Source organism: Nerophis lumbriciformis, linkage group LG20 (assembly GCF_033978685.3).
Source record: "Nerophis lumbriciformis linkage group LG20, RoL_Nlum_v2.1, whole genome shotgun sequence".
Classification (NCBI taxonomy): domain Eukaryota; kingdom Metazoa; phylum Chordata; class Actinopteri; order Syngnathiformes; family Syngnathidae; genus Nerophis; species Nerophis lumbriciformis.
Window position 1 is genome coordinate 4,481,846 of NC_084567.2, and position 14,823 is coordinate 4,496,668.

The 14,823-nt window shown below is 38.9% G+C and overlaps 1 protein-coding gene across 1 annotated transcript; it reads left to right on the forward strand.

Annotated features, from left to right (window-relative positions):
* Window positions 1-4,705: 4,705 nt before the first annotated feature.
* LOC133619244 (uncharacterized) lies at window positions 4,706-13,044 on the forward strand. The gene is made up of 2 exons (XM_072915510.1): window positions 4,706-4,784; window positions 11,578-13,044. The coding sequence occupies exons 1-2, from the start codon at window positions 4,706-4,708 to the stop codon at window positions 12,708-12,710; spliced, it is 1,212 nt and encodes a 403-aa protein (XP_072771611.1). The 3' UTR covers window positions 12,711-13,044.
* Window positions 13,045-14,823: the final 1,779 nt, after the last annotated feature.

Below are 14,823 nucleotides of genomic sequence, written 5' to 3' on the forward strand. Positions count from 1 at the left end.
CAGTCCAGCCACGCTCCACTCTTCATCAACGGCACAGCGGTGGAAATGGTAAGCAGCACCAAGTTCCAGGGGGTGCAGATAACTGACAATATGACCTGGTCCCTACACACCGGAGCTCTTGTAAAAAGAGCTCAGCAGCGCATGCACTTTTTGCGTCGGATGAAAAGAGCACATTCTACAGAGGCACTATAGAGAGCCTGCTGACCAAAAGCATCTCTGTCTGGACTGGAGCCTGCAATGCCTCAGACTGGAAGTCTCTCCAGAGAGTGGTGAGGACGGCGGAAAAGATCATCAGGACTCCTCTTCCTCCTATCCAGGAGATCGCAAAAAGCCTCTGCCTGACCAGGGCTCAGAAAATCTGAAAAGACTCCTCCCACCCCCACCAAGGACTGTTTTCACTGCTGGACTATAGAAAGAGGTTCCGCAGCCTACGAAGCAGAACCTCCAGGTTCTGTAGCAGCTTCTTCCCTCAGGCCGTAAGACTCTTGAACACATCATAACTATCCGCTCAATTCCCTCCAAAATGGATTAACTGGCTGGAATATAAAGACAATATAACATACTTGCCAACCTTGAGACCTCCGATTTCGGGAGGTGGGGGCGGGGGCGTGGTCGGGGGTGGGGCGGGGGGCGTGGTTAAGATATATATATATATATATATATACATATATATATATATATATATAAGAAATACTTGACTTTCAGTGAATTCTAGCTATATATATATATATATATATATATATATATATATATATATATATATATATTTATAAATAAAATAAATATTTGAATTTCAGTGTTCATTTACAAACTACAACTCACAAACACTTTAGAGTTAAGCTCCACCATCAGAATGTGTACTTAAACTTATAAAGATCACATGGATATTATTCAGTGAGTTAAACTAACCTGTTATACAGGAGGAAAAAGCACACAGGACGTTTCAATTGTTCACAGACTGGTCGCGCTCATCAGAATGACAAGACACTTCCGGTCTGCAGGTGATAGCATTCAATTGGGAAGAAACGCCCTACTGCCCCCTACTGACCAATGTGAATACTGATAAATGTGTAATGACAGCTCCAAAAACGAATTCAAACCACAAAATAAAATAAATAAATCAACACAAAAATGTGACACATTATGGGTGGGTCACATATGCATGTACAGTAGATGGCAGTATTGTCCTGTTTAAAAGTGTCACAACATTGCTGTTTACGGCAGACGAACTGCTTTACGTTATACAAAAACGTGACTGCTGTTGTTGTGTGTTGTCAACACGTCACTCAGGTCCGCCTGAATTTCGGGAGTTTTTCGGGAGAAAATTTGTCCCGGGAGGTTTTCGGGAGAGGCGCTGAATTTCGGGAGTCTCCCGGAAAATCCGGGAGGGTTGGCAAGTATGACATACATCCATAAACATGGATGCATATGAAAAAGTGCAATATATTTATCTGTACAGTAATCTATTTATTTATATATGCACCTTATTGCTTTTTTATCCTGCACTACCATGAGCTAATGCAACAAAATTTCGTTCTTATCTGTACTGTAAAGTTCAAATTTGAATGACAGTAAAAAGGAAGTGTAAGCATACTTGCCAAGCCTCCCGGATTTTCCGGGAGACTCCCGAAATTCAGCGCCTCTCCCGAAAACCTCCCGGGACAAATTTTCTCCCGAAAATCTCCCGAAATTCAGGCGGACTCAGGTCCATGAGGACCTGAGTCCGCTAACCCACAATATAACCAGCATACCTGCCCAATCACGTTATAACTGTAGAATGATGGAGGGCGAGTTCTTGGTTTCTTATGTGGGTTTATTGTTAGGCAGTTTCATTAATGTCCTCCCAGCGCGGCAACAACACACAACAACATCAGTCACGTTTTTGTATACTGTAAAGCAGTTCGTCTGCCGTAAACAGCAATGTTGTGACACTCTTAAACAGGACAATACTGCCATTATATGTGTGTATATGTGTAAATAAATGAACACTGAAATTCAAGTATTTATTTATATATATATATATATATATATACATATATATATATATATATATATATATATATATATATATATATATATATATATATATATATATATATATGAAATACTTGACTTGGTGAATTCTAGCTGTAAATATACTCCTCCCCTTTTAGCCACGCCCCCTTCTACCCCGACCACGCCCACCCCCAACCCCCCCTCCCCCCACCTCCCGAAATTGGAGGTCTCAAGGTTGGCAAGTATGAGTGTAAGTCATATATCAATATGATATTAATACACATGCATATATTAATAAATATACAAATACAAATGTGATGTATAAATAAATAATTTGTATAAATAAACACGTATTTGTAAATATATTTTTGAGATTTTAAAATATATACAAATAAAATGTATAAATGTAAAAATGTGACATACAAATAAATCAAGAATTTGTATAAATAAACGTGTATTTGTAAATATATTTTTGAGATTTGAATATATATATGCTTGATTTTGTATTTGTATTTGTATTGAATTTGCATACGTGGATCACCTTTTTCCTTTTGTGTAGGTGAGACATTTCTACCACAAACCATGTGACCTACACACTCCCCTGAACAACCAGCAGAGGGCACTGCAGCCAGAGCGGTCTGGGTCACAGAGCATTCATTATATGCATTATATGCAAAATGCCCGGAGATTTCTGCCCAAAAACAATCCACATCTTAAAGAGAAAATGCACAACGGGCCTGAGCTCGCTAACGTTAGCATTGTATTAGCTAATGTTCATTCATCCAGTTAATCTCAAAGACCGTGCTAGCTGCTTATTTTATTGTGAATAATCACTGAATGGAGAACTGGGAGTGGGATTAAATAAATTATCTTCTTCCCGCTCCCTTTCAGGCAAAACTGGACAATCATGCATTACATACCATACATTACCTTTTGCACTATATTAATTTATATTATTATGTGTTGTCAACTTTGTGCTTTTTTGTGTCATTGCCTGAAATGAATAAATAAATTAAATGAAAAATGAATGCTATCTCTTATCAGTGCAATGTGTGGCTCTGGCTGCAGTGCCCTCTGCTGGTTGTGTAGGGGAGTGTGTAGGTCACATGTATTTGTGCATCTGGTTTGTGGTAGAAATGTCTCATCTACACAAAAGCAAAAAAGTGATCCACATATGCAAATTCAATACAAATACAAAATCAAGCATATTTATATTCAAATCCAAAAATACATATTTACAAATACACGTGTATTTATAGAAATTCTCGATTTATTTGTATCATGTCACATTTTTATATTTATACATTTTATTTGTATATATTTTCAAATCTCAAAAATATATTTACAAATACGTGTTTATTTATACAAATTATTTATTTATATATCACATTTGTATATTTATTAATATATACAATGCATATGTATAAATATCATATTGATTTATAAAAGGTGATGTGAGACAATTCAATTTCCATAATAATGGGCCATAATTTACAGGTCAATGATTTGCTGAGTTAAGAAAAATAAAGTATGGGTTTCAACTAAGGCTGTCAATGTTAAATGCGTTACCATAAATGAATGATGATTAATCACAGTGTTGACCGGCGCAGGAAGGCAGTGCGCATTGCACAGGCAGCGATGACGTCACACACCAGTGGTAGAGGGATGTGCTCTGCGCCCACTTTCGCTTCAAAACAAACCTCGATGGAACTTCAGATCAAACTGAGGTTATTAGTCAGTAATGCAGCGACAAACTTTCTTATCATCGGCACACATCAAGTTTAAAATAGAATCAAAGAATCAGGACGCACTTTGTCCTGTATGTTTATTAAGTAAGTGGTCAACAGAGCCCATTATTTTGTTTTCATGTTCCCGGGTGTGTGTAAGACAAAAAGGTAAATGGTGACGTCACACGCCAGTTTTGACAGCAGTTTGGCTCCAGTCGCCAACACGCACCGAGCAGGCATCTTGTCAGTGCAGCAGATAACTAAAGTCAGTGTACAAAAGTGAAAATTGAAGTGTTCTGCTGTCTATGCTTGCAATAAGAGCAATATTTATGTGAGCGTGTTTGTTTCCTCACTGAGTGCAGTTGGTCCGAGGTCGAGTACAAGTCGATCCTTCAATGAGGATATTACTGATAAAAGTCAAGAGGAAAAAACGTCAAAAGGGTGAAATGCTATAATGTTGAAAATGTATACTGGGGTAGTGTGAGTTTCACACTTTCACAAGACTTACTTTGTCAAACAACTTGCCGTTTGCTTGAACCCACTAAAAGACAGAATACAACATTGTCGATTTTTGTTTCATTTCTATCTCCAAAATATTTTGATATCAAAAATGTTTTCGCGATAAGGAGCACTTCAATTATGAGCCAGAAATGTAAGAAAAGATGAAAAGGGCCGCCAGTTATTTAAAAGGTATTTTATTTCTTAAAGTGCAGTTGTGGATCGGAAGTTGCACACTTCTGGCGCATGCGCAAACACATGGAACAGTGGTAAAGCGGGAAGTCCAAGATGGCGGACTAAGCGGCGTGGCTTTCCGGAGAAGTTTCACATTTACGATCTTATAGATTCAAAAATAGCATCAAATACCTCAACTATTCACCTTTTCTTAAGCCCACCAAACGGACTTTGAGTGTGGAATGACGGCGTGTTATGTGAAGTGAAGATTGGAGACGTGATAGAAGATGGACGACTACTGCTATGCTAAGATGGCGACGTCCGCTAAAAGAGAAGATGATAGAGAATCAGCGCCACCAACGGAGAACAATCTGAAAAGCGAAGATGAAGGTGAGTGTGTTGCGTTCCCTCATTTGAAAGCTGTTTGAATTCCAAGCTCTAAAAATAGAAATTAGCCGACTTTGTTGAACAATGTAAACAAAGAACCTGTTAGCATTTTTACCTCGATCAAAAATGGCGGAAATGTTTGTCAGAAGTTACCGCAGTAGTATCCTGCACCGGAAAAACTGCCTTCACTTAAATAAAAAGTGATATTAAAAGAGATTGGATGGAATATAGTTTGTATTTTTTGTATAGCACTTAGCAATAGTGCTAATTGCTTGATCTGCTTATCACCATACTTCATACTTGCCAACCTTGAGACCTCCGATTTCTGAAATTATGCAAACAAAACTGTGTTTAGATAATTGATACTTCAAATTTGCATAAATAAATCTTAAGGAATATAACATAACTTGGCTTCTGAGAGCTTCAAAATGTAATGAATAAAATCCTAAAGTTGTTGATAAACAAGCAATTATTTTAATAATTAAATATGGTCATTTTAAATGAATTATTATGATAATTCAAAATCAATTATTTCAAACATGTTTATTTTAATGTATAATTCTATGGCTGGATGTAATAAGGAGTCAGGAAAAAATACAAAGAAAAATACAATTAATTTTGATGTTTTTAGCAAAATATAGTAAAAAAGACTTGGCGCCTGCACACAGCGCAAAATCTACCCGTGCCTGGTTTACGGACCATGGTATTTCTGTTCTAAATTGGCCCGCCAACTCCCCTGACCTTAGCCCCATAGAAAATCTTTGGGGTATTGTGAAAAGGAAGATGCAGAATGCCAGACCCAAAAACGCAGAAGAGTTGAAGGCCACTATCAGAGCAACCTGGGCTCTCATAACACCTGAGCAGTGCCAGAAACTCATCGACTCCATGCCACGCCGCATTAACGCAATAATTGAGGCAAAAGGAGCTCCAACCAAGTATTGAGTATTGTACATGCTCATATTTTTCATTTTCATACTTTTCAGTTGGCCAACATTTCTAAAAATCCCTTTTTTGTATTAGCCTTAAGTAATATTCTAATTTTGTGACACACGGAATTTTGGATTTTCATTTGTTGCCACTTCAAATCATCAAAATTAAATGAAATAAACATTTGAATGCATCAGTCTGTGTGCAATGAATAAATATAATGTACAAGTTACACCTTTTGAATGCAATTACTGAAATAAATCAAGTTTTTCAAAATATTCTAATTTACTGGCTTTTACCTGTATACTTACAGCGTGTATAAGGCGTGGCGCAGTGGAAGTGTGGCCGTGCGCGACCCGAGGGTCCCTGGTTCAATCCCCACCTAGTACCAACCTCGTCATGTCCGTTGTGTCCTGAGCAAGACACTTCACCCTTGCTCCTGATGGGTGCTGGTTAGCGCCTTGCATGGCAGCTCCCTCCATCAGTGTGTGAATGTGTGTGTGAATGGGTAAATGTGGAAGTAGTGTCAAAGCGCTTTGAGTACCTTGAAGGTAGAAAAGCGCTATACAAGTACAAACCATTTATCATTTATAAAAAGTTGCTGGATATTTTTGGATATTTCTTAGTTTTTTTTATAGGTGAAATAGAGTGCATCCCCATTACCTGCATTGTTAGCTGACTTTTGCTAGCGTTTATTTAGGAGTTAGAATCAGTGATGGGCAGTAGTGCACCACAAGTAGCGACGCTATGTAGCTTAACTACAGTTCCCAGTAGCGTGTCGTTAACTTAGCTATTTTTCGACCCATGTAGTGATGTAGCGTCCATCAAACGCTACAATGAAAGAAAATAGACTGCTAATCAATGGTTGCGGAAAAACAGTTGTTCTTTTAGATTATATTTAAAATATAGTTTTGGTAGTACTGATATCACGTTTTCAAATTAATAAATAATTGTGTTATTTATTGTGATTCCAAAATCACCCAAAATAATTGTGATTATTATGTTTTGCCATAATTGTCCAGCCCTAGACGAGGTATTGGAAAGGACTTCATGATAAACTATGTATCACGGTACTTGAGTCACGATACAATAGTCTATTGTAATATTGTGACATGGAGTTTTACTGACATTTTTACAAAGTCACTGAAAAATGTAAAAACAAAACAGCTTAAAATAAATGTTGTACACTAGATGCCAGTTATAATTTATTGCACACATTGTGTGGAAAACAAAGTAAACAAAATGATCATTGCAATTGTACAGAAAGTGGATCAAATTTCTTGCATTTAATATAAAAAAAAACGTCCTTTACTTATCTACAGACTTCTTTGAAATAGATATTATCTTTTAATATCCTAATGTCCATGGAAGCAGATGTTTTCTACTTTCTGTGATTCTAGCTGAACTTTTCTGAGTCTATGACAAGTCATGTAAACATTGATCCATCATTCTGGCAAGGCACTAAATGAATGGCCATGAAACACTACACACTAGGGTTGTCCCCATACCAATAATTTAGTACCGGTACTAAATGTATAGATACTTTTACAAATAAAAGGAACTACGAAAATTGTCAATATTAAATAATTTATTTTAAACAGAAAATCTTACACTGTAGCGGTTGCTTTAAAGGGGAACATTATCACCAGACCTATGTAAGCGTCAATATATACCTTGATGTTGCAGAAAAAAGACCATATATTTTTTTAACCGATTTCCGAACTCTAAATGGGTGAATTTTGGCGAATTAAACGCCTTTCTAATATTCGCTCTCGGAGCGATGACGTCACATCGGGAAGCAATCCGCCATTTTCTCAAACACCGAGTCAAATCAGCTCTGTTATTTTCCGTTTTTTCGACTGTTTTCCGTACCTTGGAGACATCATGCCCCGTCGGTGTGTTGTCGGAGGGTGTAACAACACGAAAAGGGACGGATTCAAGTTGCACCAGTGGCCCAAAGATGCGAAAGTGGCAAGAAATTGGACGTTTGTTCCGCACACTTTACCGACAAAAGCTATGCTACGACAGAGATGGCAAGAATGTGTGGATATCCTGCGACACTCAAAGCAGATGCATTTCCAACCATAAAGTCAAAGAAATCTGCCGCCAGACCCCCATTGAATCTGCCGGAGTGTGTGAGCTATTCAGGGACAAAGGACCTCTGTAGCACGGCAAGCAATGGCGGCAGTTTGTTCCCGCAGACGAGCGAGCTAAACCCCCTGGATGTCTTGGCTCACACCGTCCCTTATGCCACCGAAGATGATCAAGAGAAGAATATCGACCCTAGCTTCCCTGGCCTGCTGACATCAACTCCAAAACTGGACAGATCAGCTTTCAGGAAAAGAGCGCGGATGAGGGTATGTCTACAGAATATATTAATTGATGAAAATTGGGCTGTCTGCACTCTCAAAGTGCATGTTGTTGCCAAATGTATTTCATATGCTGTAAACCTAGTTCATAGTTGTTAGTTTCCTTTAATGCCAAACAAACACACACCAATCGTTGGTTAGAAGGCGATCGCCGAATTCGTCCTCGCTTTCTCCCGTGTCGCTGGCTCTCGTGTCGTTTTCGTCGTTTTCGCTTGCATACGGTTCAAACCGATATGGCTCCATAGCTTCAGTTTCTTCTTCAATTTGGTTTTCGCTACCTGCCTCCACACTACAACCATCCGTTTCAATCCATGCGTAATCTGTTGAATCGCTTAAGCCGCTGAAATCCGAGTCTGAATCCGAGCTAATGTCGCTATAGCTTGCTGTTCTTTCCGCCATGTTTGTTTGTGTTGGCATCACTATGTGACGTCACAGGAAAATGGACGGGTGTTTATAACGATGGTTAAAATCAGGCACTTTGAAGCTTTTTTTAGGGATATTGCGTGATGGGTAAAAGTTTGAAAAAAACTTCGAAAAATAAAATAAGCCACTGGGAACTGATTTTCAATGGTTTTAACCATTCTGAAATTGTGATAATGTTCCCCTTTAAGGACATAATTCACCACAAGTGTTTACATGACTTTGTCATCATTATTCACTGTCATTGTTCGATTGTGCACATAACAATGTTGTTCTTGTTTAGCATTCATATATGCACTTAAGAGTTAGTAATTCGGAGCGGCCCCTTTAAGTGACGGTCAGGAGATTTACAGGAGTCACTCATTCTTGTCTTTGATCAAGTAAACCGCAAACACGTTTTTTGTGTGTCAAAAGATACTTCAAGTTGTCTTGCTTTCGCGTTACAAACGCAACAACACTACATTAAACACTGAAAGTCAAAGAACAATTTTACAAGGTTGAAATATAAATTAAAACGCATTAAACTTCTCTTGTTGCACTCAAAAAACAATTTACAATTTTCCATATTACATATAGACTGCTATAGTCAAGGATTAGATTAGAACATAAAGTTTTGCTGACATTATATTAAATTATTCATGATTTATGGTTGCCACGGGATGTCAGTGTAGCTTGTGCAGCCCTTTGAGACACTCGTGATTTAGGGCTATATAAGTAAACATTGATTGATTGACTCCTGGTCTGTGCTTTAAGAAAAATACAATTATTAATTAAGTACTAAAAACCAAACAAAGGATAAATGTACACAGATAAGCCATGTAGCAGGTAAAACACATTTATTAAAGACAAAACACAAATGGTAGGAATTTGTTACAAAATGTAGTCATTTCACTTGCATTAGTTGACTGCTAATTGGGCAGTTTTAACTGCGCTAATATTTGGCACCGAGTTCTACGTATCTACATGTGCACAGCAGGGGAGCTGGTTAGCTTATGAGAGTAGTATGTGTGTTTGTGAGAATGTCAACGTGTTGTCTGAGTGACGTCAGTGAGTGAGCGGGCGAGTAAAGAGAGAGCAGCAGGACAGGTGTAACAACTACATTATACCTGTCACTATTTAAACTCCTTGTGCAGATCTGAATGCTTATTATTTAAATGTTGACCTAAGTCTGAAGCAAAGGTGGTAATACTAATCAGCACATTTGGTGAGGCGTGTTTTAAAGCAGCTGTTGTGAGAGTAGTGTATGTGTGTGTGTGTACACCTTTAAGAGTGGCAGTATGTGGGGTGAGTGGGCGAGTAAGGAGAGGTAGTGGTAGCATGTGCAGGAGTGTTAATAGCATGGTGGATGGCCGGTTGTGCCCTGTGGAAATAATAAGTTATGGTAATGTAATTAGTACATGTACCATTGACATCAATGTAATGATTGAGGCTAGATGTCCGAAGTAAGATGGCTACAACGTTGCTACGCTGGAGAATGATTGGTCATATGAAAAATGCTCACAGCCAATCAGAAAGAAGGGGCCGTCTAAGCATACCCGCCCCCAAAGTGCCAAAAAGAAACATGACAGCGCGAGGAGAGATGCCAGGAGTACACAGAGAGCGCGCAGAAAGGCGTCGCGCGCGCGCGCAGAAAGGCACTGCGCGCGCAGAAAGGCCCCACGCGCGCGCAAAATGGTGTCGCGCGCGCACGAAGTGGAGAATCAGCGCGCGATAACAGTTTTTATGCGCTCGGATTTTTGGCACTAATGTGACGCCATACAGTTGCCATTGTTTCCAAACGAGCGAACGATCATGGAATCAGCCGGAGAAAAATCGCAAACGAGTCTTAAACCGAAAAGAAAACTGCAGTCATTCCGTGAAGAATATTCAAAAGCCTATCCGGGAATAATTATCCGTTCCAAAAAGGGTGAAAACTACGCGAATTGCACCTTGTGCAGACAAGATTTTTCGATCGGACACGGAGGAATTAGCGATGTAAAAGACCACGTTGGGACAAAAAAACACAAGTCTAATGCCGTTGCTAGCGATACAAGTGGAAAACTTTCAACGTTTTTCGTCGCCCAAACAGTGATGGTTTTAGCAACATTTTAACCTGTCTGAATGCTAATAATCATTTTGCGTGCCTGGACCCTGGCTACTAGGTTTTTCTGATTTCAAAAGTTGGCAGGTATGTCAAGGGTTGGAATTGGGGGTTAAAATCACCAAAAATGATTCCCGTGCGCGGCCGCTGCTGCTCACTGCTCCCCTCACCTCCAAAGGGGGGTTATCAAGGGTGATGGGTCAAATGCAGAGAATAATTTTGCCACACCTAGTGTGTGTGTGTGTGTGTGAGAATCATTGGTACTTTAACTTTAAAGGAGACTGCGTGGTCACGTGAGCGTCACATGACACATCATTGGCTGACTTACTGCCACCTCATGAGACGTAGCCGCAGCGCATGCGCATAGCATAGATCCAACGAATCCATGACTAAATTAATTGCCAACTATTATTATAATCGATTTTAATCGATTAGTTGTTGCAGCCCTGGTGACCAAGTTGTAACTAATCGACGGCCTCGTCCTTCCGACCAAAGAGCGGAGCTTTATGGACCCAGTGTTACCCCCGACACAACATGGGCCCTGGAGGGAACGTCTCCCCTGCGCTCCTCGACCACGGTCTGGGAGCCCACAAACAGGAAAGGTGTAAAGCAACCCTTGCAGAGCGGCGGCTCCCTGTTTAAAGTGTCACCTTTATTGTTAGTTTAGAAGCCCAAATACCTCCATATTGCACTTCACACACCCTCTTTATTAACCAGTAGAATTGTCCTTTGTTGCCTTTCTTCCTCTCCACCATGTTATTGCTTGTATGCACTTTGTGTGTGCGTTTTGACACACTCAACATCGTGCGCCTCGGCTCTGTAGTCACCATCATTTCATTCAGATGAAAGAACGGTACCGGTACTTTTCAAAGGTGCTATAGTACCAATTTCAATTGATTAGTACCAGGATACTTTATTAGTAGCAGTATACTGTACAACCCTACTACACACACATACAGTACATAGAAGAAAGTGTGATTTTGTTGTTTGTGTCTTGCAGACGTCCAGCAGCTGATCGGTAATCCAGAAGAAGTTTCCCCTCAGTTAGGGGGGAGCTCCACTTTGAAGCAGGAGACTCCACAACCACCCTGCATTAAAAAGGAAGAGGAGGAACTCTGCATCACTCAGGAGGGAGAGTGTCTTCTAGGACGAGAGGAAGCTGATTACACCAAGTTTCCACTGAGTATTCTCTCTGTGAAGACTGAAGATGATGAAGAGAAACCACAAGTAGACAACCTCTTAGCTCCACTATCAGATAGTGAGGCTGAAGACGAGGTTGAAGAACCTTTGAGCAGCGATAAAGACTGTGAAGGTGATATGAGGACTCACACTGACAACAAACACTCTGAATGCTCTACAAAGAAAATAAGTAAAATATGTTTGAGCTGCTCAATTTGTGCTGAACGTTTTATTTTAAAGGGCCAATTAAATCAACACATGAAAACACACACAGGTGAAAAACCATTTAATTGTTCAGTTTGTGGCAAAAGCTTTTCTACAAAGATCCACTTGACTCAACACATGAGAACACACACAGGAGAAAAAAAATGGAAATGTTCAGCTTGTGGCAAAAGCTTTTATAAAAATAACCATTTGACTCAACACTTGAGAACACACACTGGTGAAAAACCATTTAATTGTTCAGTTTGTGACAAAAGCTTTTCTCAAAGTGGCTCTTTGACTCAACACATGAGAACACACACAGGTGAAAAAACATTTATTTGTTCAGTTTGTGACAAAAGCTTTTCTAGTAAGAGCATATTGACTAAACACATGAGAACACACACAGGTGAAAAACCATTTAACTGTTCAATTTGTGGTGAAAACTTTTCTATCAAGAACCGTTTGACTGAACACATGAGAACACACACAGGTGAAAAACCATTTAGTTGTTCAGTGTGCTGTAAAAGGTTCACACATAATGCAGACGCAGTAGAACACACAAGAACACACACAGGTGAAAAACCATTTAACTGTTCAATTTGTGGTGAAAACTTTTCTATCAAGAACCGTTTGACTGAACACATGAGAACACACACAGGTGAAAAACCATTTAGTTGTTCAGTGTGCTGTAAAAGGTTCACACATAAAGCAGACGCAGTAAAACACACAAGAACACACAAGGGAAAATAACCAAATAGCTGTTTAGTTTGTGGTATGTTGCTCATATGTGGTGACATCCACCCTACCCAGGACCTCCTCACTGCTTCTTTCACAAATATCTGAGGTATTCATACAAACTTGGATGATTTGGAGCATAATCTTATCCACTAATGAACCCATGTCTTCTCTGTATCTGAAACCTTCCTGAACAGTAAGATAGATGATGCTTCAAGTGCTTGGTTACTCCTTCTTCAGTCCAGGGACCTGGGGCCTCATGTGTCAAGTTTGCGCACGCTCAAAAACCTGCACTACACCCTTTTTCACTGCAAAGTTGACATGTATCAAAGCTGACATAATTAAAATGCAGCATGAGACACTGCACACTGATATAGTTCTGTGAAAATGATTGTCTTCTGTGCAAATGTAAAGAAAGTGAACAGTGTGTGATTTACTGCAATACTGTCTGTCTTTGAACTTTTTATTTGTGCTTTGTTGAAATTGTTCACACATTGCACAGCTTTTATTTTTCTATCAATACACATTATGTCTAGAAGACAGGAAGTAACTCAACACTCTTGAATAGTTTCTACCTCAGTTTGTATGGTTTGTTGAGTTAGCACAGGATTAATATGTGGAAATGACAAATGAGGTAGTTGATACTTAGAATAGTTTTTATTCATGCTTTATTTAGTTTTTTGTTCAATCCTAGATGGGTTGTGACTTAAAGTTTAATAGAAACACTGAGATTAAGTCTAAATTCATTGTGTTTTATAAGGTGTTTTTAAAAATGCGCCATTTTTTTCCCTCTAAATGCTTAACTAACTTGAAGTGTTTTGTCAAGATGATTATTTGTGATATGTACATTTTCAGAATGTGTTTGTTCTGTTTTTGGCCAAAGTAAAATAAAGAAAACAATCTGAAGTTGTCGTAGTCGTATTTTTAAGTTATCATGCCATGATTTTACCCGTCCCGCCCACGTGGAAATAGATTTTCCTCCATGCGGCCCCTGAGCTAAAATGAGTTTGACACCCCTGCTGTAATGTGACTCATGTGAGCAGGTTACTGTATAAACACATTTTGTTATAAGTTATAAAAATGTGTTCAGTTCTCAGAGACACATCAATGTCAGGCTGACAATCGCTCTTCCGCTTTCTCCAAACACGAGAACAAAGCAGCTCCTACTGACTTGTGATTGGTCAGGCCGTGCCCATCTTAATCACATGGCTAATTTCAATATAATAAATTGTGATGTAACACAATTGAATATCTTATATGCTCAGACAGTAATGTGTTTATATAAGTTTAGATTGTGTTATGATGTTTGTACTGGGGAAAGACATGAATGTGTCTTGTTTTCATGTCTGCATTTAAGATAGTTGACATTTAGCATGATAGCTGTTAACTGGCGATTAGTGATGTTAAGTGCCTAAGATGGTAGTTATTGATTAGCAGTGTGATGAGGGCTTTCTGCTGGTGAGTGATTAGCACTACAGTTAGAGCCACCTATCGCTAGGTAGAAATGAGCAGTTTCACCAACATTTTTATGTGAAACCATATTACTAACTGTCTGGTGTTTGACAGGATTCATGGAAGTTTATTGTCATACCAGCACACGATACACATGAGATGGCACACAATTTAGTAGCACGTGAACAATAGGATTGGTCCTGGTGGAGATCTACACTCTTAGTGCTTTTCTTCTTTATTCAGAGTAATCATTTGACTTTCTAAAGCTTTTTAACTAAAACAACTAAGTATGTTGAATCATATTAATTTGTTTCTTGTAGTTTTTAAAATGTAGGATTGATGTTTGTCCTTTTCCTGGTTTGAACAACAAGTATGGAAAAAGTCTGTGCACGTGCTTGTATATATATATATATATTATTTTCAAACAGTAGTTGTCCATTATTTGATGTTAGATACTTTTGCTAACAATTGTTTTAAAACAAGATTAAAGTGCCTTTATTTTGAAAAACCACTGCTGTGGAGTAGGAAACGGAAGTGGCGGGCTTCTAGCGCATGCGCAAATGTACTTGAAGCCAAGCAAAAAGAGGAAGACCGCATGCTATGGTTGTTCGGAGAATTTTCGAATTCACGATCTTAAAGTCATATGATTCACAGCAAATATAGCAACAAATATCTC